Source organism: Culex quinquefasciatus, chromosome 1 (assembly GCF_015732765.1).
Source record: "Culex quinquefasciatus strain JHB chromosome 1, VPISU_Cqui_1.0_pri_paternal, whole genome shotgun sequence".
Lineage (NCBI taxonomy): Eukaryota > Metazoa > Arthropoda > Insecta > Diptera > Culicidae > Culex > Culex quinquefasciatus.
In genome coordinates, this window is record NC_051861.1 from 96,568,133 (window position 1) to 96,587,092 (window position 18,960).

Here is an 18,960-nt window from a genome sequence, read left to right on the forward strand (position 1 = left end):
AGCATAAACACAAGCAGAAGATTCTTTATTTGATGTTTCAAATCAAACAATTGCATGCAGCTGAATAAAAAAAGCACTACAAAAAATGCACAATTTTTGTTTGTGGATAAAACGCCAAAGCAACCGGCAGCAGCCATCCGGCGATGTTGCCACGAAGAAATCCCTCATTCAAAGAGACCGAATCCCATGTCGTCATCATCCTCGGATTCGAACTCTTTTCCTTCTTGTGCTCTATTCTTCTCCTTGGCGGCAGCGGCCAGGGCAGCACCACCGGACGGCATCCAGGAGAGCTTCTCGCGGCGGGTAGCGAATCGCTACTAGCGATCAGTTTCACGACGGACTTGCCCTTCAGCTCGTTGACCACCTTGGTGACTCGGGTTGAGTCGGCCTCGATACCGACCGAGCTCAGGACCTTCTCGATGTCGGGTTTCGACGGAACGGCAAGGAGACATGCGCAACTGCGGCGAACAGGCCCAGCAGGAAGTTCAGATGAATACGGTCAAGGCCTCTATGATCGTTATAAGCTGCCGGTTTTCCGAGAATCCGAAATGGACGATGGATCACCTTTTGCAGCTTCTAGCAACAGAAATTTACTGATTCCTTCCGGAAACATTCGCAAAAACAAATTGAAAACAAAAAAACTGATCAGCTTTGCCAAATTTTTGACCAAGATCAAATAATCAACACAAACTTGACAGGAGGGTGCGCGAAGGAGACGCAAAACAAATCAATGTTTTCGACAAAGCAGGTTGGGCGCTGTCAAATGTTAGTTGACAAGAGGAATTTAATTCCTTAATACATTAAATGCGCAAATTAAATATATTAAGGCCAGTTTCGCGCCCCTCGTACGAAGCCGTACCAAGCGGACCGGTGGAAGTCGCCATGATGTGGCGGTTCTCATGAAAAATGGCCATCTTGACAGTGGTGGCCAAATCTTGGAGTGGCCGGTGCCCTCACAGAAGGTTCCCCCGGGGCCCGGGGGGACACTTACAGAACCATACGAGTAGTGGCAATATGGGTATCAAAATTCGAGGATTTTGATACTGAACATGAAAATGGCCATTTCGACAGTGTGGCCAAAAACTGAAGTGGCCGGTGCCCTCGAAGCAGGTTCCCCCGGGGCCCAGAGGGCCTTTTACAGAACCATACGTGATTTGGCAATATGGGTATCAAAATTCAAGGATTTTGATACTGAACATGAAAATTGCAATTTCGACAGTAGTGGCCACAACCTGGAGAAGCCGGTGCCCTCATGGAAGGTTCACTTTGGGGTACATTTATGACAATTTTGCCGACAAATCTATGAAACAAAATAAAATAATCTTATTCTAAATTTCACTAGCAATCCAAAAACATCAACAATCTCATTAAAATTGTTTGGTCCTATGTCTTTCGGTTATGTCTCTGACATACCATCTTGAACTTTTTTTTTGTTGAAAACCCATCATCAAACTTCATGAAATTGAAAGATATGTCCATCTTTGGTAATGCCGTTGTTCGCTGAGCCATCCTGGCCAATCTGGAACTGGTCACCGGTGGCCCCTTGGGAACACTTTCGGAATATAAGAGAAACCCTTACATCCATAACATCCATAGCGACATAAAAAGAATTTGCAACGGCCTTACGATTTTTTCAAAAATAGTGATTTTTGTAAAATATTGAAATCCTGTACTTAACATTTTTGAGCTCATTTTTTATGTAAAATCGAATTTGCTATCGAAAAGTGCTTTATTATTTTTGTGATTAAGTGCATCGTTTTTAAAATAGAACCATTCAAAGTTTAATTTTGCCGAAAAATGTCGGTTGCTTGATTTTTTTATAATAGTGCCTATAATTACTGTGTCCTATGCCCATTCCTGAAAATATTTTTTTCGAAAAGTTCAGAAAATTTCTTACAATTTCGTCTAAAAAACAATGGAGATTGGACCACTGGTTGATGAGATACAGCGGAAAAAAAAGAAAAAGGAAAATTGAAGTTTTCCAAGTCTCACCCAAACAACCCTCCATTTTCTAATGTCAATATCTCAGCAATTAATGTGCCGATATGTTGTAAATATGAAACATTCATGAAATTTTTCAATCTTTTCGAAAACAATATTTTGAATTTAGTTAGTTCGTGGACAAGAGCGCTGAAAGAAAAAAGAGCTCGACCGAGGGGCGTGACAAAGGCCTTAATATATTAATTTTTGCTATTTAATACATTAAGGAATTAAATTCCTCATGTCATTTGACATTTGACAGCGCCACACCTGCTTTGAAAACATTGGTTTGCTTTGTGTCTCTTTCGCGCGCTCGGCTGTCAAGTTTGTTTTCGTTTCGCGCTTGGTCATGGTGGATAAAAAAAGAGGCGGAGGAAATTCTGGAGCATGACGATGCAAAAGTGCCATAGGCGGAGAAGTTGCAGCCGGCGGATTTTGATGACATTGGCCAGCAGCAAATCAAAAAGCTGGTAAAGTGCGGTTTAATCGATGACGAGATCCTGGGACGCGCCTTGCGTCGGACACTAGCAAGATTTCTTTGCAGCTGGTGGTGGCTTGTGACAGCGATGCCTTCAACAAGTCGACACCGGAGGAAATGAAATTCTGTTGTCCACTCACGCTCGGATGCAGGAGTGATTAATCCGGTTCACCAGCTAGGCCACTTTAACGCTCGCAGGTTCAGGACCAGGGGTCAAGGAAGAGCAACCAGGAGGGAGTGGACCATTATAATTATGAGACCATCAGGGTTGGTTACTCGAAGTGGCCTTCACTTACGTTAGGTGATGACTTTTTTGTAGATTTTACTGAAAATAGACAAATAAAAAAACTCAAGTCTGTTGTTTCATTTATTTCAACAAGAATCGCATCAATTGTGGCACCGACGACGGTCGTCGGTGGAACCGTGTTGAGTTGGTAATTTCCTGAAGTGTCTGGAATAAATATGCCAAGTTGCTGATCGCTAAGGACTTTGACGAGGACGTGAACAAATACACAACTTTCCGTTCCAGGGAAGAGTCACAGAGTAATCCAGAGGGAGCACTGGCATTTGATTTATGGTTGCGTTACGCGGTACATCGCGGTACATCCCCCCTTCAGGAAAAACTTAGCATGATAATAAGTTATTTCTTTGCTATCTTAGTTCACTGGATTTTCAAAGGCGTTACGTTTTTCAATGACAGTTTTCCTTGTCAGAAATTCAAAACATAACTGAATCAGTTGAAAATTCTTCATTGTTAGGTTGCTTTCGAACAGTAAACTTTTTTTCCGGTAAATATTCTTACCAACTTGGCGAGGATACCATCTTTTAATGATTGATGTGCAGCAAGCTGAACCGAGGTGAAGGAGAATCAATACCACACATAAATGCAAACCTTCCTCGGCCAGGTTTTGCAGGAAAAACCCCAATTTCCGCTTTTGCGCCAGTGTGCCTCCGATTGCCCTCAATTGCCGGAAGGTGTGTTACGAGCCCGACTAGTTCTGCTCAGGGCGAATGAACATAATTTTTATTGCCTTGGCAAAATGCATCAAGGACGACTTGGGGAGCTTAATCTAGCTGATCTGACCTGATTTGTGTCGCTTGTCCGACGTGATGTTGATGTTACGTGGCCGCTCGATGCTCGTGCAGCAGCTGGCAGGAACGCGGATGAACCCCACAGCTGCATACGCCGTCTGCTGTTCGACGAATTGTCGTCAGAAGACTACGTGCAGGAGATGGTCACGCAGCTCTGCGCTTCTCTACGGTGGCGCGCAAGGTTTAGCGCGACCTGAGTGGCTTCAGCAGGATGTCGATAAAATGGCGTACACGTGTGTGTCGATTTTGGGCGCGTGCGTGTGTGCGAATGGATTACCGGACGGGCCAAAATTTCTCATAGATGGCGCTGTTCGTTTGGTAGTAAGAAATTCAAATTTGTTCTGAGAAAATTACTTTTTCATTAATATCTCAAAAACTACGCAATGTAGCCTCACAAAATTTGACCTACTGATTGAAAAAAAAATTACCTTTACCAGGTCAAATTTAAAGCATAAGCGATGCTTAACTTGGGAAATATTGAATTTAAACTGATTTTCCCCATACATTTTTTAAATCGATTACTACCAGCGTGACAGCTGCCGCCATCATCGTTTTTCTCTTTCTCGCCTCGCTTTTGACAGCGAGATCAGTCAAAACGAGATGTCAAACCAGAAATATTTTGTTTTGTTTGTTGTGGTCCGCGATTTAAATCTCCGTCGGAACGGACACCACAAGCCATTCCGTCGCCTTTGTCCTTGCCCTCCGGGGTTGCACTCCCTAACGGAACACTTGCCGCTGCTGCTGTCCCAGATGGAAAAAGGCGCGCGTGGAATTTTCTGCGCGAAATGTACAGGTAAGGTTGGTTCACAGTTTAAAGGATGAACGGATTTCTAATGATATGTTTCCAAAGGTTGATGGACGCGGCCAACCAGGCCGCGTACGTAGCTGGATGACCATTCGGGGGACGCAGAAGATAAGGATGTCCTGTCCGGTCTCAATGAGGTCCAGCGTTTAAAAGCGACTTTGGTTGGATGGCCATCCGTGGGCTGAGAAGGGCGGCAGGGATCAGGAGAACGACGTGTCCAGCACGTCTGGATCTTGGGTGATTTCGAAGGTTTCGCTTTTGAGTGGGGATTTTGCCTTTTTAGCGAGCCTCGACTAGTGAAGTGGCAGCAATCCAGGACAATTTGCCGTTGGCCTTAATTTCAAACGCAGGAATCTGGTGACCCCACCAGAGTTGACCAGAAATGCACCAATCGTGGCAGTTTTCCAGCCAGCGAAACAATTACCTCTCCAAGTGGTCAGGAATGATCTCCAACTGACAACTCTTCACCGCTTCAACCGCTCTTTTGGCCATCGCTTGGCACCGAACGAGTACATCCTTTGACCACGAACAAACCGGAAGTACCATCGAGTGAGGTTTAACTCCTCTCAGTCAAATAGTCCATCATCTTGATGCGAGCTTTGCACCGTGGCAGATCCGTAAAGTGACCAAACCCATCCAGAATCCTCCTCTTGCAGTCAATCCACTCAACCAGTGGCAGCCGATGCCTCTTCGCCAGCTCAAAATCGTACCGATCGTGTGCCGGTGTTATTTTGACCGCCCTCGTGCCAAACACCGCGTCAACCGACTCGTCAAAAAACCAGCGGAATTTCCTCCTTCCGTATCGGGTGCTACAGCATGGACGTAATCCCGCGCAAGCGCGCGTACCACCCGTCGTCGGATTCACCGCCACCGCCACATCCCCGAGTAGCGTTTCCGGCCGGGTCGTCGAGATGACGATCCTTGAACTTTATAAGCCACGTCGACCGAAGGTGATTTTGCTCTTATAACCCGGAACCTCAACCAGGGTAGGACCGTTGATTTCACGTTGTCGACCTCAATGTCCGAGATGGCCGACTCGAGAGAGCAACTCCAACTAGCGATTTATCTGCTGTACCAGATGGAAAAAGGCGCCCGTGGAATTTTCTACGTAATCTGTACAGGTAAGGTCTGGTTCACGGTTTAATGTTGAACGGATTTATAATGATATGATTCCAAAGGTAAGCTGAGAAGCGTCCGGCTGCTACTGATTCGAAGGCCGCTAAGGGAGGCAAGAGGCAAGCTCCGACGTTGACTGCTGTTTCCACCGCCTATACCAAGGAGACTGCGGCCGCCGCCATGAAGCCAACCCCGGTGCCACTAGAGCGGCTGCTGCCAAGAAGAAGGAAGCTTCCGGAGCGAAGAAGGCTGCCACGAAGAAGCCCACCACCAAGAAGGTCACAGCCACCTACGGCATCGAAGCCAGGATGCTGCTATGGCTCGTGCCGCCGGTTTGCTGAAAGCTAAGCGTACCAAGATCAGGACCGTTTGAAACTCCGTTGGCCGCGTACTATGCGTCTGTACCGCAACCGCATACGACATCATCAACTGTCCGCTGACGACGGAAGCCGTGATGGAGAAGGTCGAGGACAGCAACATGCTGGTGTTCCTGACCCTTCTGCGCGCCAACAAGAACCACGGAAAGAAGTACTCAGTCAAATTGTCACTAGGGTTGTGACCGGATGGCGTACGTGCGGCTGGCGCGTGACTGCGACGCCCTGGACATAGCAAACTAGATCGGAATCATCTAGGCAGTGTGCCGCGTCTTTAGTTCTACTAACGATCTCTTTTTCTCTAAAAAAAATGTGTGATTTACCTGCCTGATTGTGGGAAACACTCGTTTCGGTCGCCAACAGATAAGTGGGAGAGAGAGAGGGTGAAAGCGATAGAAGAACCGATCATGCAAACGTGGACCAACGCTTTTTCGAAGTCTTGTACTAATAAAATTTCACGTGGGCCGGCAACGATTGCGACATCGGCCGTATGATGACGGGCTCTTGGGACAAGTAGGGTGAGAACGTTAACCAAGATGATCTAATGCGACTTGATTCACACTTAAAGGGTTCGCCGTGAACATATTTTTGGGTTAGGGTTCGTTTTGTTCATCCCACTCGTGAAGACTGAACCAGACGCAGCTCTGTTCGCACTTGCGTGTTGGTCGCAGGTCGGCTATTCTGATCTAACCAGAGTCGTAGTTCACGGCGTGTTTCTCCTTACGGATGCACCAACGGTCTTTTTGGTTACCCACTAACCCAACACCGGAAACCCCAAAAATAAACTTTTATTATACATGAATTTTACAAGCTAAACTAGTACAGTCCAGACTGGACTATCCGAAGGCCTTGAAGGCGCCATATTTTGCAAATTTCAAGTCTACCGATAACTAGATAGAAAGGCAAACTATTCAAGTGTTGTGGGAAAATTACAAGTTGGATCAAAATTTGCAAAATAGGGCGCTTCAGATAATCGAGTCTGTACTGTTAGTACATCGTACAAAAACGCACTTAAAATCTAAACTCTACTGCAGAATCGCGATCATTCCATGTCTGCAGGCAGTCCTCCGAAGCGGTTACCGAACGACTTTTTCTGAAACAACCTACTCACGGTCCAACGAATCCTTCATGGTCCACCCGAGGTCAACGCACCACGTACGTTGTACCGGCTTCATTCTCCCGTTCTTCCGGGCATCGACTTGGCCATACAGCTCGAGCGTAGGCTGCTGAACGGCCTCCTGCGCCTGACGACCGTTTCCGAACGACGAGTAACATACCGTGGTGCTCTCCGATTGCGACTTGTCACCGTGAATCGAGGGCGATCCGTACCCATGCCGAACGATGTTCTTCAGCAGATCCTCAACCTTGATTTTCTTCTCAACAAAATATCGATCTCCTTTTCGTTCTTCGCACAAATTTCCACGATCTGGTAGAAGTTGCGGTCCTCCACCGGCGAACCCCCTTCGGCCACGTCGCAGTCCAATCTGAGGCTCGAAGCCCATTTCCAGCATCCGATCCGCGTCGTCGAGCCTGGTGTGCTATCTAAAAAAACAAAAACCTTAACTTAGGCAATCCGAGTCTATCTGGCGCAACTCACCTGTTGTTCCTCCAGCGCACCATAAAAAATGCACGTGTAGCGGATGTTCGGCGTTCTGAAGTGACGAATCGGGTTGGTGCAAGCACCAGCACGATCGCCTCTCTGGAGTGGTTATTGGTGCGCAAGTTCACGATCGATGGGAGCAAGTAACCAGCGGCGACGTTGGTTTGGAACGGTTTGACGCACGTGTGGTCACACTTGCGGCTACACACCAGTGGTATGGAGCACGCGAGTCCACGATCGAAGGAACTTTGGTTGCAGGGGATTGTTTTGCGGCGTTCGTGTTTGCCGTATCCGTGCTGGGTGGTGAGGGTGACACAGTGCAGGAACAATATTTGTTGTTGCAGGGAGGTTTGCTCGTTCCGCAAGGCACCAGCGAGAAGATTCCCTTCGTCGAAGGGAACCCAATGGAATGTGCTGCAAGATCCCTTGGTGGCCGTCGAAATTCTTGAAACTTCCTTCTCCACTGACTAAAACTTCGCTTAGTCGAAAATCGGCAGCACCTTCACAACGCGAAACCGATCATACATGTTCCGCTCCTCATCCGGCCACAGTCCACAAACACTATGTTTTGTGTTCGTACGCAGGACGAGGGAGGCACGAGTCCCAGCGTCTGGGATTGACGGAATAACGCGCACGCACAAAGAAAAGGATCATTTAAGATCTAACAAATTAAAATGTGTATTTAACTACTGACGACCATACAGAGAATGAAACATAAACAATGACAATATATGACGTTGGACAGATGACTTTTCTCCATCTACGCGCTCACAGCATCACAAGTCAACAGCCTGGCAGTTGATTGTGAGCCCTGCGGCACGTGAAGCATAAAAGTGCATTAGGGTAGCTTCACGCATTATCGCTGTCTGCAACATCTCCCCGCTAAGACCGGAGGCAGGGATCGGGCCTAGCAAACAACTCTTGCATCTAAGAAGAGTGATGAGGTGATCGACCAGCTGCGGTGATGGGGACCATTTCTACCGGTGACGATGATCGGCGCTACGAAGCTGGCGTTATCCAACTTCCAGCGAGTTCTTGGCCGCAGTCTGGGTCGATGCGAAGGAGTTGTTCTTGGTGCGCTGCTTGTTCCAATGGCGACGAGAACTTGGAAAACAGCATAGTTGAGTTGATCGTTGCAGAACAGGTTGGCGTGCTTCGGGACGCTGGCTGGGGAACTGTTGAAGTTCCGCAGATGGTGGCTGCTCACAGGCTTGTGCAGCTGACTTGAGACTTGAGACAGTTCGATGGTTAAGCTTCCGGTGTTGATGACGTCATTGCAACCGTTCGTGGATGACGATGAAGTTCCGGAAGTTGTTGATGGTGATGCTAGCCCTGGGATGTCGGCACCCGGCCAGGGATCTTCGCATGCTTCGGTGACGTCGGTTGTTGCGTCCGCTTCCACTTGATTAGCCACGTTGGTGTTGATGGAAGGAAGCTCCTGACGATCGTGCACCGTGTCCTCATCATCTTTAGTGTACACCTTCCTCCCCTTCTGCATTGGAAGCGCCTCCGTGCTGTGGTGCTTCGCGTCGAGCTGATCGACTGGGTGAACCGCGTTCACAGGGGAAGTTCTTGATTCGATGATGGCGTGCTGCTGAGCGAGAAGATGTTGACATTCTGCTTGCAATCTGGCGTGATTTTCTGCAAAGTGGTCGTTGTAGTGGGCTTCCCATTCTGCCGAAAATCCAGCGATCGACGACATCAAACGGCAGTTTTCGTTTGTCTGCTGCAGCACTTGCAGAGCTGATGACAAACATTGCAGCATTACTGGGAGCGAATGTTGGCAGGGAGGAGGAGGAACGAACGGCGACGGCGGCCGTCTCGGAACAGCCGGGTTCTGATGGAGCTGGTCAGTCGGAGTTCCAAGTGCGTTGCGTGAGCACGGGAACCACTGAATGTCGACATCAGGCTTGGCGAAACTGTTCTTCTCCATGGTGATCTTCCTCCCGCGCGTGGGTACCGGAAGTGTGAGGTTAGAACTGATTGAACGCTCACAATCCAGCCAAATCGAGGAAATCCTCGTCGCCACTTTTGTGTTCGTACGCAGGACGAGGGAGGCACGAGTCCCAGCGTCTGGGATTGACGGAATAACGCGCACGCACAAAGAAAAGGATCATTTAAGATCTAACAAATTAAAATGTGTATTTAACTACTGACGACCATACAGAGAATGAAACATAAACAATGACAATATATGACGTTGGACAGATGACTTTTCTCCATCTACGCGCTCACAGCATCACAAGTCAACAGCCTGGCAGTTGATTGTGAGCCCTGCGGCACGTGAAGCATAAAAGTGCATTAGGGTAGCTTCACGCATTATCGCTGTCTGCAACACTATGCAATAAGGTTAGCCCGTCGAGCTGGCCAAACTTGCGACCCAGCAGCAAGCGCAGCGCCTTTTCTCAAACATCCTCAACGCTACGCAGCGCGAGCTCTTTCAGCTGGGCCGGGCACATTCCGAGTAGCGCCGGTTCACCAAGCTTAACGCGGTCGACCTCCAGGCGGCAACGCTGTGCTGAGTTAGAGGTGTGGCCGGCCAGGTGGACTCATCCAACTTGGGAGCTCGGACGTGGGTTAGCAGGAGTTGCTGGTGTTTCTGCAACTCGGCGAGGAATAGAATGAGGGCACGCCTACGTAGAGGTCACTCGGACGGCGCCACTGTCTGTGTCTCCGGTGCTCAGCACCGTCCACGAAGGTTAAAATGAAGAACGCGTCGACCTGCAATGAAAGGATTTGGTGAGGCTCTTTAAGTTTAGTAAACGTGAGGACTAGGCGATTGTCGTTAGTCAGCTCCGGAAGGTGGGATGGCAGTGCGTGAGAAACTTACCGTCCGCGCGTTTCTCGACGGCCCAGACGACGTTTTCATTATCCGGTAGCTTCAAGACGGCCATTTCGAAAACATCTAGGCCGTAACAACAGACTCAAATCGAGGAGCGTGTACTCGGGACGCATGCCTGATACAGTTGGGGTGAGTCCTCGTTGGCGATGCGAGATCGGCAGCCCTGGGTCGAAGCGAGGAGTTAATTTCGTCGTCCTGACCAGGTTCTTAACTGGTCACCCTCTTCCAGTGGCAAGGCTAGCTGAACTCAGGCCAACGGATGATCGCCTGGGCGTGGCCCCAGTCACGAGGTTGCCCAGCTCTAGGCAGATCCGCTGACCGAGAAAGAAGTTTTCCCCGCGCCACAGCGATTCGTGGTTGAACGGAGTTTTTTTTCGCTCTGCGGCATTTCGAGGACCTTCCCGTACTCCAACCCGCACGTCTGGATGACATCCAGCAGCCGGAGCGTCCCCGCGGCGTCCGCTTCGGCCATGTATTCGCTCAAGTCGAACGAAACCATGACGTGACTTTGCTCGGCCAAGTTGTAGATCTTCGTCGGGCGGACGGCCGAAATGCACCAGGTAACTGCTGTCGGTCATGTCGCCGTAGTGCAGAATCATCCGGTCATGCTTGTCCTGGATAGATTCTGTTCGCTGCGGCCACTTGAAACAAGTAACTCCTGACGATTCGGCAAAATTACCGCGAAAAGGAACGACAAAAATCGAGAATAAAAACAACAACAACAACAGCAGTAAACATAAACAAATCCTACCGTACAGTACCACCATACGGTATTGAAAGAAAAATTTATTTTTTTCTGATTTTGGGCAAATATCACGATAATACGATAAGAAAAAAATATTGCACTGCAGATATGTAAGTTCCGCTAACTTTTACATAGTTTATTTTGAAAACGGCGTGAAAAACTTATTATTTCATTAAAATTATTTTGAACCAGTGTTACTATCCTGTACGGTAACTGTTTACTTTACAGTGGTGCTATCTATTGGTTAAAATTTAGTTCATTGAATCTACCAAAAGAGGGATACAGCGTACAACAAAAGCGAACCTGGCGGCAATTTGGAGAAACACCCCGTCGGGTGTTCCATTGCGGAGAATGCCCAAGTGCGTCAGATGCGGTATCGAGAAATTAAAAGTGAGAGTGTGTGCGTACAACATGGAGTTAAACTTTTCGAAGTACCATAAGAACCTTCACAGCAAATGCACAGAAAGTTTAACTCCACTCTCACTTTTAATTTCTCGATTGGCGCCGTTGATGTAGACGTATGGATCGCACCCGTCCAGTGACGATCGCGATCGCTGCTCGCTAGCAAAAAATATTCTACTTCTTTCGCTTGGTTTTATTCGAAAATAGTAAACAATTCCCGTTATACAAATTACATTTATTGTCGCTTACAATCTAATTTGCCCTTCGATTCAAGATTGCTTTACTTTCTTTCGTGGTAATGTTCGAGAGTTCTTTTCCTTAAGACCCATCCGCCGCAGTTTGCCTCGACGGCTCAAAAGATTCCTCTTCTTATATTTACTAATAAGCTGCGCGGTTTTAGCCTTAAATAGAGTATTAAGTATGGTGTTCAAAAACTTTTCCAAACATGATCGACATGTTATGTTCTTGTACAGATCAAAACAAACATATTCTTTTAACCTTCGCTTAACTCCTACTTTAGACTGATTCAAGAATTCAAAAAATTTCTCATTGAATGCCATAATCAAAGTCAAACCTATTTCGACTGCTACCTCATTTGGAAAATTGAAACCTCTCGCATTCAAGAACTTCTTGAGCCTACAGAATAAGTATGATTCGTGTTGCAGAATACCTTCGCTTTTATGCTTGAGGCTCAGTTTTCGTTTACATTTGCGGTGTCGCAATTTGGATGCTGCATACCCCAGAATATAATTCAGTCCGTTTAAAGTTGGGATGTTCGGTAGCTCAGCATTAGGTTCGAGTGTAAGAAAGGGATAAGCCACATAATCACAAAAAGTTTCTAGAGGATCTGCTTCAAATAGAGTACGCTTTGACGAATCAAAATGTTCCGTTTCTTCGTTAACGATGTACACTGAATTGCCATCAACAGTGTATTTTGGGTCTGGCCTTGACGATTCTTCACTCGATGGTTCTACCATTGATGATAATTCTTCGGCATCTTCATCGTCTAACTCGCAATTGGCTCCATTTATGCAATCTAAAGTTCTCCGTGCAGTAAAATATTTCACAGCAATCCCAAATTTACGTGCACTCGGGCAGTCATCGGAACCACACGATCGCCGCACCGAAGAGAAGGCATTCTCTAGTGGATCTTGATTTAGCTTCCTCGTTAGCAAATATTGAAAACCCATTTGTTCAAGTCGTTCCCATATCAACTTCAGACCGTTAATGTTATTGATTACCCCATTGAAACATGGGGGATATCTCTGTTGGGCAGTTAAACTTTCTTTTGCTTCAGTTTTGGCCTGAAATTTTTACATTTTTTATAATTAATTATTTATATTTTTTCTTTTTCTGTACTAACATGTAGTAATTTGTCTCTTCATGTATATTGTTTACACACTTTTTACAAGAGTGATTCTAGCTTTAACAACATATATTAATGTAAATTTAAACAATGAGTTGTACTATTACACCTTCAAACTAAGCATCTTTGCTTTAAAATGCATTATCCTCGGCTCAAGGATTTAATAAAGTTTGTGTCACTTCTCACTTCACTTTAGTTGAGATCGTAGGCAGGCAGCTTTAAAAAACGTTTTGTAGATCTGAACAAAACCTTCAATTTGCTTTTCCTAGATTGCAAAAATGTCGTTCCAGAGAAATAGAAAAATTAGGAAAACGTAACGCATCGCGTAAAAAGAGGTTTCTCTGAAACTTGATGAGATCTTGGTTTAACTTCTCGTGTAATGATGAATTATTAAATTCTATCAAAACTTTGTAGCTTGTGTGCTATCTTATGACACCTTCTATCTTTTTACAGCAGACGTGTCACAAGCGAGGGGCAGGACACACCTAATCAATTATTGTAACGCTAATCAACTAGCGTAATTTTGTGTCAATTAGCTAATCAATTAGCGCTGAACTGACACGTCATTCCCACCCCGATTTAAACTATCTTGTCATATCGAGAAGAGTCATTTTGACAGCAGCAAACGTGTTTTGTTTCCAGTGTTTTTGGAATGATTCTAAAACCCCGACTCGGAATTTCGTGAGAATTGCTCCTTCCAGGACGACCTTTCTCGTTAGTCCTGTGGTCCAAGCGAAAGAGGTGTACTGCAGCACCAAACCTGGTCATTATTTTCGGAGATTTATTACTTATGTTACTATTTATTTTGAGTGAGAAGTATGTTTTTTAAGCACAAATATAGGTTTAATCTTTGGTGTCCCCAGCGGAACTTCCCGGAGATCGAGCTTTTTTCGATGGTCCCGGAGTTTCTCCGCATCAGGTACCGGCGGATGATGCTTACCGGCAGATGATGCTTACCGGCAGATGATGCTTCAACCGAGACGTTTTGATGGTTGGGGGTCTCTGTATGATGTTTTTCTTTTTGAAACGGATTTCATTAGATGCTGCCAACTCAGCCAAACTCCCTTTATCGGTTACACGATATTTGGTTCTGCTACCGCTTGCTGCTATTGTGGCCATAACTGCTGGCCGTAACCGGAAGGTTTGTTTTTTTTCACAGACAAACGGAAACAAGGAAACAAGCACGGTTCTAATAATTCAGACCATTGGAATCGAGCTTCTTCTGGGGGGAATTTTAAGGCGCTTCGTAGTTGCGGACCACCATGGAAGTTGCGGGGAATTCGACGTTTGACGAGTTAGAAGAGGAAAAGAAAAGTCTACGATGTCCAGAATGTTGTTGCCTGGGTGATATGATCACTATTTCCATTGAGATTCCGGCTTCCGGGATCATCATTGAAGTGGTCCAGTTCTTGAGTTGTACTTTCATTCAAAAGAAATTCCCCCACCCCCATATGTAAAACCAAAGTTTATTTCTCACGTAATCTCCAGATTAGAATGATATTCCGGGTATCCCCAATCTCGTGTTACAAATGATAGCCTTCCCGAGACACGAGATCTGCTCATCACCAACAATTTTTCGCAGTTCAGGATCGCACCACATCCGTGGAACTTGAGGTTCAAAAACGGGGTTAAGTACGGTGCTGCCTCTAGCGGTGGAGAGCTCCAACTTTTCGACCAGTTTTCATGACAGTTTTTCAGCTACGGGTCGTCCATACTGCATGTAATGAAAATTACACATCAACAAAAATATAAAGGAGCAAATTATTATGTTTAACTTTAACAGCATTTCCATCGAGCGCATACTGTTAACTCAATTTAACATGCAATAGGGAGAGGTGGTTAGAAAAATTAGCATTATCGTTGCCAACAATGAAACGATTTGATTTGTTTTTATAGAATGTAATATTGTAGGAATGTTACCTTCGGCTTCTTTAAAAAAAATGTTTTAGCGTTTTGGTTGTAGTGGCACAATGAAAGAAGAAACCCCCAATGTTTTTACATATCCAGAGTTTTTTTGAAAAGGTCCTATAAACCAATTTTTCATTTTTCGCTTTTTGGATGTTTTTGAATACCCCTGACTCAAGGCGGTTCTAAAAACACTCAAAAAGCAAAAATTCTAAATTTGGTTTATAGGACCTTTTCAAAAAAAAATCTTTAGATATTTGGAAAGACTATTAATTTTCCTACATGGAAATATCATGTAGAATCATCAATATATTGTATCTGTACTTCCATTTGTGGAACATTTCAGCTTTTAAGGCATTTGTGTAAAGGTGACAAAAACGCGCTCGAAATGTTTGTGGAGAAATGTCACTTTAAAAACACTGAAATTAATATTGCATTGACTTTTGCTGATCCGTACATTCACGCGTGCATCCATATTTACCAATATTTACGATACATACGAAATGCGCTCCACATGCGCTACGTATGAAAGGAGTGCCCAACCCCAGTATTTGTTACTCACAATAATTTTGAAATTTCTGGAAGGATTACTTTTATGGACGACTGAACAAGTAGTTTAAAAATACGATTTCTGAAAAAAAGGATTGTCTATTAACAAAACCTGGAAGCCAAATTGAATTACAAGATCATTTTTGAATTATCCATTTTTCTATTAATCTATTATGAACAAGAACATACCTAGAGTTTTTTTTTTGCAAAGGTGGGATTCCTTATGTTTATAGGACCTCTGCTATCAATGAATCAAGCAGGTAACCTAATTAGTGGTGCTGCCTACATTTGAACACAGCTGTGTTGATAAACCTCAAATCAATTTATTTAAAAAGTTATACAAATGACAAAATCCCCTATTTTCTTTCAATCCTAAAATTAATGCTTATTCAACTGAGAACGACAACAATCGTCTCTGAAACTCAATCCTTAAATTAATTATAATCATGTTTTGAACTTAATCAACTAGGTGATGACATTGTTTTTTAATCGTGAAAAGCCATCGACTACATAGAATATGCATTGCCCCCTCGTCCGATCAAAACTGGTATACTGAACTGTTGCCTCAAGTAAACACAATCGCAGCATGCCATGATTTGAAATTTCGTTTTGCTTCGCGTGTCGGCTGTTTGTTGTTTTGATTGATTTACGTTTCCTGCTCGAAAATGCCGAAAAAAGCTGTGCAGTTAAAAATTACATCTCAAGTGAACCCGAATCATCATTTTAATCATTCTGGAATAGGTATTTAGCTTTTTAAAACACATTTAAATAAACCAATGTTGATTTTTTTTTGCTACTTTCAGGCGACCGGATGTGCTTGTAAAATGTCTTGCAGTTTGCGCCATCGATAAAGTGTGGGGCGAAGAGGAGCTTCGCAACTTTAAAATCTGTTCCGCTAATTTTGAAAACCACGATTTTATCAAACATTCTGCGAAATCACGAGGGTGAGAGTTTAGCTGTTAAAGAAGAGCATATAAATTGAAATGCTGGTAAAGAAATCGCGTCTCCATAGCAACGTAGACTTCACAGTTCGACCCCGTTTTGTACGGTTATGTATGCTTCTTTGCACTGTGTTTCGAAGAATTTCGCAGATGAAACGTTAACAAACTATTTTTTTAAAAATGATTTGGGGTTTGATTGACTAGTGTTGTATCAAAAGTCTACAGCGCGCAATCCTCGGAGCAGAACAGCGTCGAGCATGGAAGAGTAGTTTGACGAGAAAATATAATAAAACTTTTATAAACACAATACTGGTTTTTCTTATACTTTCGAGGCGTCTGCTTTCATCTCGGGTTCTTACAAGGTGGCGAATCCGACACTGACTCCGGGTTTTGGTGACTTAGTGACTTCCATTCATAGTCCAGTTTGCCGGAAACATCCAACTCCATCTCCCAGTTGAACATTATTCTGCAGGTCGCGTGGCGCTCACAATACGTTTGTTTTTTCATTTAGCCGACTCCGACTCCAGTTTCTGAAGATTTAGTGACGTCGACTCCAGCTCCGGCTTCTCAGAATATGGTGACACCGAATGCTCTCCAAAAAGACGCAACTCCAACCGACTCCGATTACACAGCCTTGCAAGCGTCTGATAATACCGACCAACATAATTTCTGCGCATTTTCAACTCGAGGAGAAGCAGGAACTTTGGGCTCCCAAGAAACACATGCTCTTTGATTTTTGCCAAAATATTGGACACGGTCGAATTTTTTTTTCCAAAGTTTGTATGGAGAATAAGTGCGGTTCACTACTCCTACATATTGTATGCAATTTTTGGTTGTATGAAAGAGCGAGGACTCTTTCCAATGGAATTATCAAAATAATCAAATTTCAAAAAATGAATCTCTCTTAAACTCTACATTTCCGTACAAAACGATTAATCACTGTAATCATAACAACTGTCAAGATACAAGTGGTATACATGTTTTGTTCTGTCAATCTGCAAGCGGTATAGATGATTCAAAATTTTGCAGCTGTTTATGCTGAGTAGGCTGTGACAAGCGTGGACAAATTTCCACTATACCAGTTACAGAACCCAACTATCGTCACACTTTTTGGGCTATCAGAATGTATGGAGTTCCACCTATGTGATCGCACTCTTGAGCGAATCCTACCGAGTGCGGTCCAACCGGGCAATCACGTCCAGGTACATGCTCATGTTGTTCTCCTAGTTCCAACTGTAAATGTTCATGCAGCCGTCCTCCACCAGGTGGATAAGCGCCCGATCTCCGTCGTACTTCCACTCGCACTTAAATCAATCCCGTCGAATCGCTCCAACACTTGCTGAACGCTCTTGGTCGAATGCGCCAACATGGACTTCAACGGTGTTCCCGGCATCATCGGTTCTTTAAAACCGTCATGATTCGACGGCGTCATCGCACAAGCTTGCACCAACGCCTACAGCTCCACTGCTCCACCAACCCAAACCGTGCCGACCCGCCACAAACATTGACTGAATCTTGTCCATCATCCGCCCCCGTCATCCCCGTCATCAAAATTTGCGCCAAACTTCGGCCCGTGCTCTGCCAAATCGCATCATCAACGAGTGCTCCCCGTCATGTCCATCTCGAAGCTCGCGTACGCCGGCGCGAAGCAAGCCGGTTCAAGCTTAAAGTTCACACTCGCCAGCAGATCGTCCGGACTCAGAATCAGAATCACCGACCAGAAGTAGTTGGCCAGAATCTTGATCATCCGCAGCCGCTCGATGATCTGTAACGTCTGCACGTCGTCGACGACACCGTTTCGCCCTTTCGCCAGAACTTTCTCCCGTATTGTACTCCGTCCCGTAGTTCTTGGAGGCGGTCAGAATCGCCGCAACCACCTTCTCTTTGTGCTCGTGGAGAAACTCATCATGTTGTTCTTAGTGTTCACCTCCTCTTGGCGATTCCAACGGTTTGCGCTTGGACTTGAACGATCCCTGGAATGCTGTCGCTCGGGGATTTCAGGACCGACGAGGGGCTGTGAAAAATAGTCGTTTTAGCCAGCTCCAAAACAGTGAATCGGTTATAATCTACAAACCTGGCCTTCGCGGTGTTTCCTCCTTACTGAACGACACAATTTGCCTCCACTTCGTCGAATTGCGTCCCGGCCGCCGGCTCTTCGGTAGAGGAAGCCTCCAGTTTGGGTTTCTTGCCGACGCTGCAGACCGCGGACGTGACGAAACAACAACAAACGACCTTCCACAATGAACAGCTGCTTGTTCTGCTACTGTCGGATGACACCGTGTTGGAGCTGGATCCGGCGAACGGAAATGACCCTCGTCGTTTGAAGTAGCACCAGCAGCAACCGGGTCCTGACGGAACATTTGTGGCTTCTGCGGAAAAAAATTGTTTTTGTTTTGTGTTTTTGACATTTCTTCATCAGACCAAGATAATGATAGAAGGTGGGAACCGTTAGTTGATTAGCGTCACACTAATTGATTAACTGATAATTTCTAATCAATTAGCCGATTATTTTAGTTGATTAGAGCATGTGTCCTGCCCCTCGGTCACAAGATTCACTAAAACCTCGGTTTACGCTCAGGCTTTGTATTTCGTCGATTTCTATTCGTCGATTTTTGCAATCTATGAAAAGCAAATTGTAGGTTTTGTTCAGATCTACAAATTGCTTTCAAAAGAATGTAAAAACATTACACTGTTTTGGAGAAATCAACCAAATTAAAAACGTAACTCCTGCGCGTAAACGGGGGTTTTAGTGTAGCACACAAGCG

The 18,960-nt window shown here is 45.2% G+C and overlaps 4 protein-coding genes across 4 annotated transcripts; all 4 read right to left on the bottom strand.

Moving 5' to 3' along the window:
* Window position 1: 1 nt before the first annotated feature.
* On the bottom strand, window positions 2-499 carry LOC119770727 (60S acidic ribosomal protein P2-like; the record flags this gene model as incomplete). Its single annotated transcript, XM_038266128.1, is given in 2 exon segments — window positions 2-299; window positions 302-499. Coding segments are annotated over 2 exon segments (333 nt in total), but the record flags the coding sequence as incomplete, so codon positions are not given.
* A 6,449-nt stretch (window positions 500-6,948) lies between these two features.
* LOC6045885 lies at window positions 6,949-7,604 on the bottom strand. The gene is made up of 2 exons (XM_038266136.1): window positions 7,443-7,604; window positions 6,949-7,387 (listed from the first exon to the last, which is right to left on the bottom strand). The coding sequence occupies exon 2, from the start codon at window positions 7,354-7,356 to the stop codon at window positions 6,949-6,951; it is 408 nt and encodes a 135-aa protein (XP_038122064.1). The 5' UTR covers window positions 7,357-7,387; window positions 7,443-7,604.
* Window positions 7,605-8,098: 494 nt separating this feature from the next.
* Window positions 8,099-10,987, bottom strand: LOC119765608. Its single transcript, XM_038249851.1, has 2 exons — window positions 10,276-10,987; window positions 8,099-10,166 (listed from the first exon to the last, which is right to left on the bottom strand). Exon 2 carries the CDS (start codon window positions 9,376-9,378, stop codon window positions 8,353-8,355), a length of 1,026 nt encoding a protein of 341 aa, XP_038105779.1. The 5' UTR covers window positions 9,379-10,166; window positions 10,276-10,987; the 3' UTR covers window positions 8,099-8,352.
* Window positions 10,988-11,703: 716 nt separating this feature from the next.
* LOC119770735 lies at window positions 11,704-13,119 on the bottom strand. The gene has a single exon (XM_038266147.1). It carries the CDS (start codon window positions 12,622-12,624, stop codon window positions 11,704-11,706), a length of 921 nt encoding a protein of 306 aa, XP_038122075.1. The 5' UTR covers window positions 12,625-13,119.
* Between the last annotated feature and the right edge of the window lie 5,841 nt (window positions 13,120-18,960).

Bases quoted from the DNA above. Each gene is read 5' to 3' on its own strand.
- LOC6045885 (XM_038266136.1), bottom strand. From the start codon at position 7,356: ATGCTGGAAATGGGCTTCGAGCCTCAGATTGGACTGCGACGTGGCCGA.
- LOC119765608 (XM_038249851.1), bottom strand. From the start codon at position 9,378: ATGGAGAAGAACAGTTTCGCCAAGCCTGATGTCGACATTCAGTGGTTC.
- LOC119770735 (XM_038266147.1), bottom strand. From the start codon at position 12,624: ATGGGTTTTCAATATTTGCTAACGAGGAAGCTAAATCAAGATCCACTA.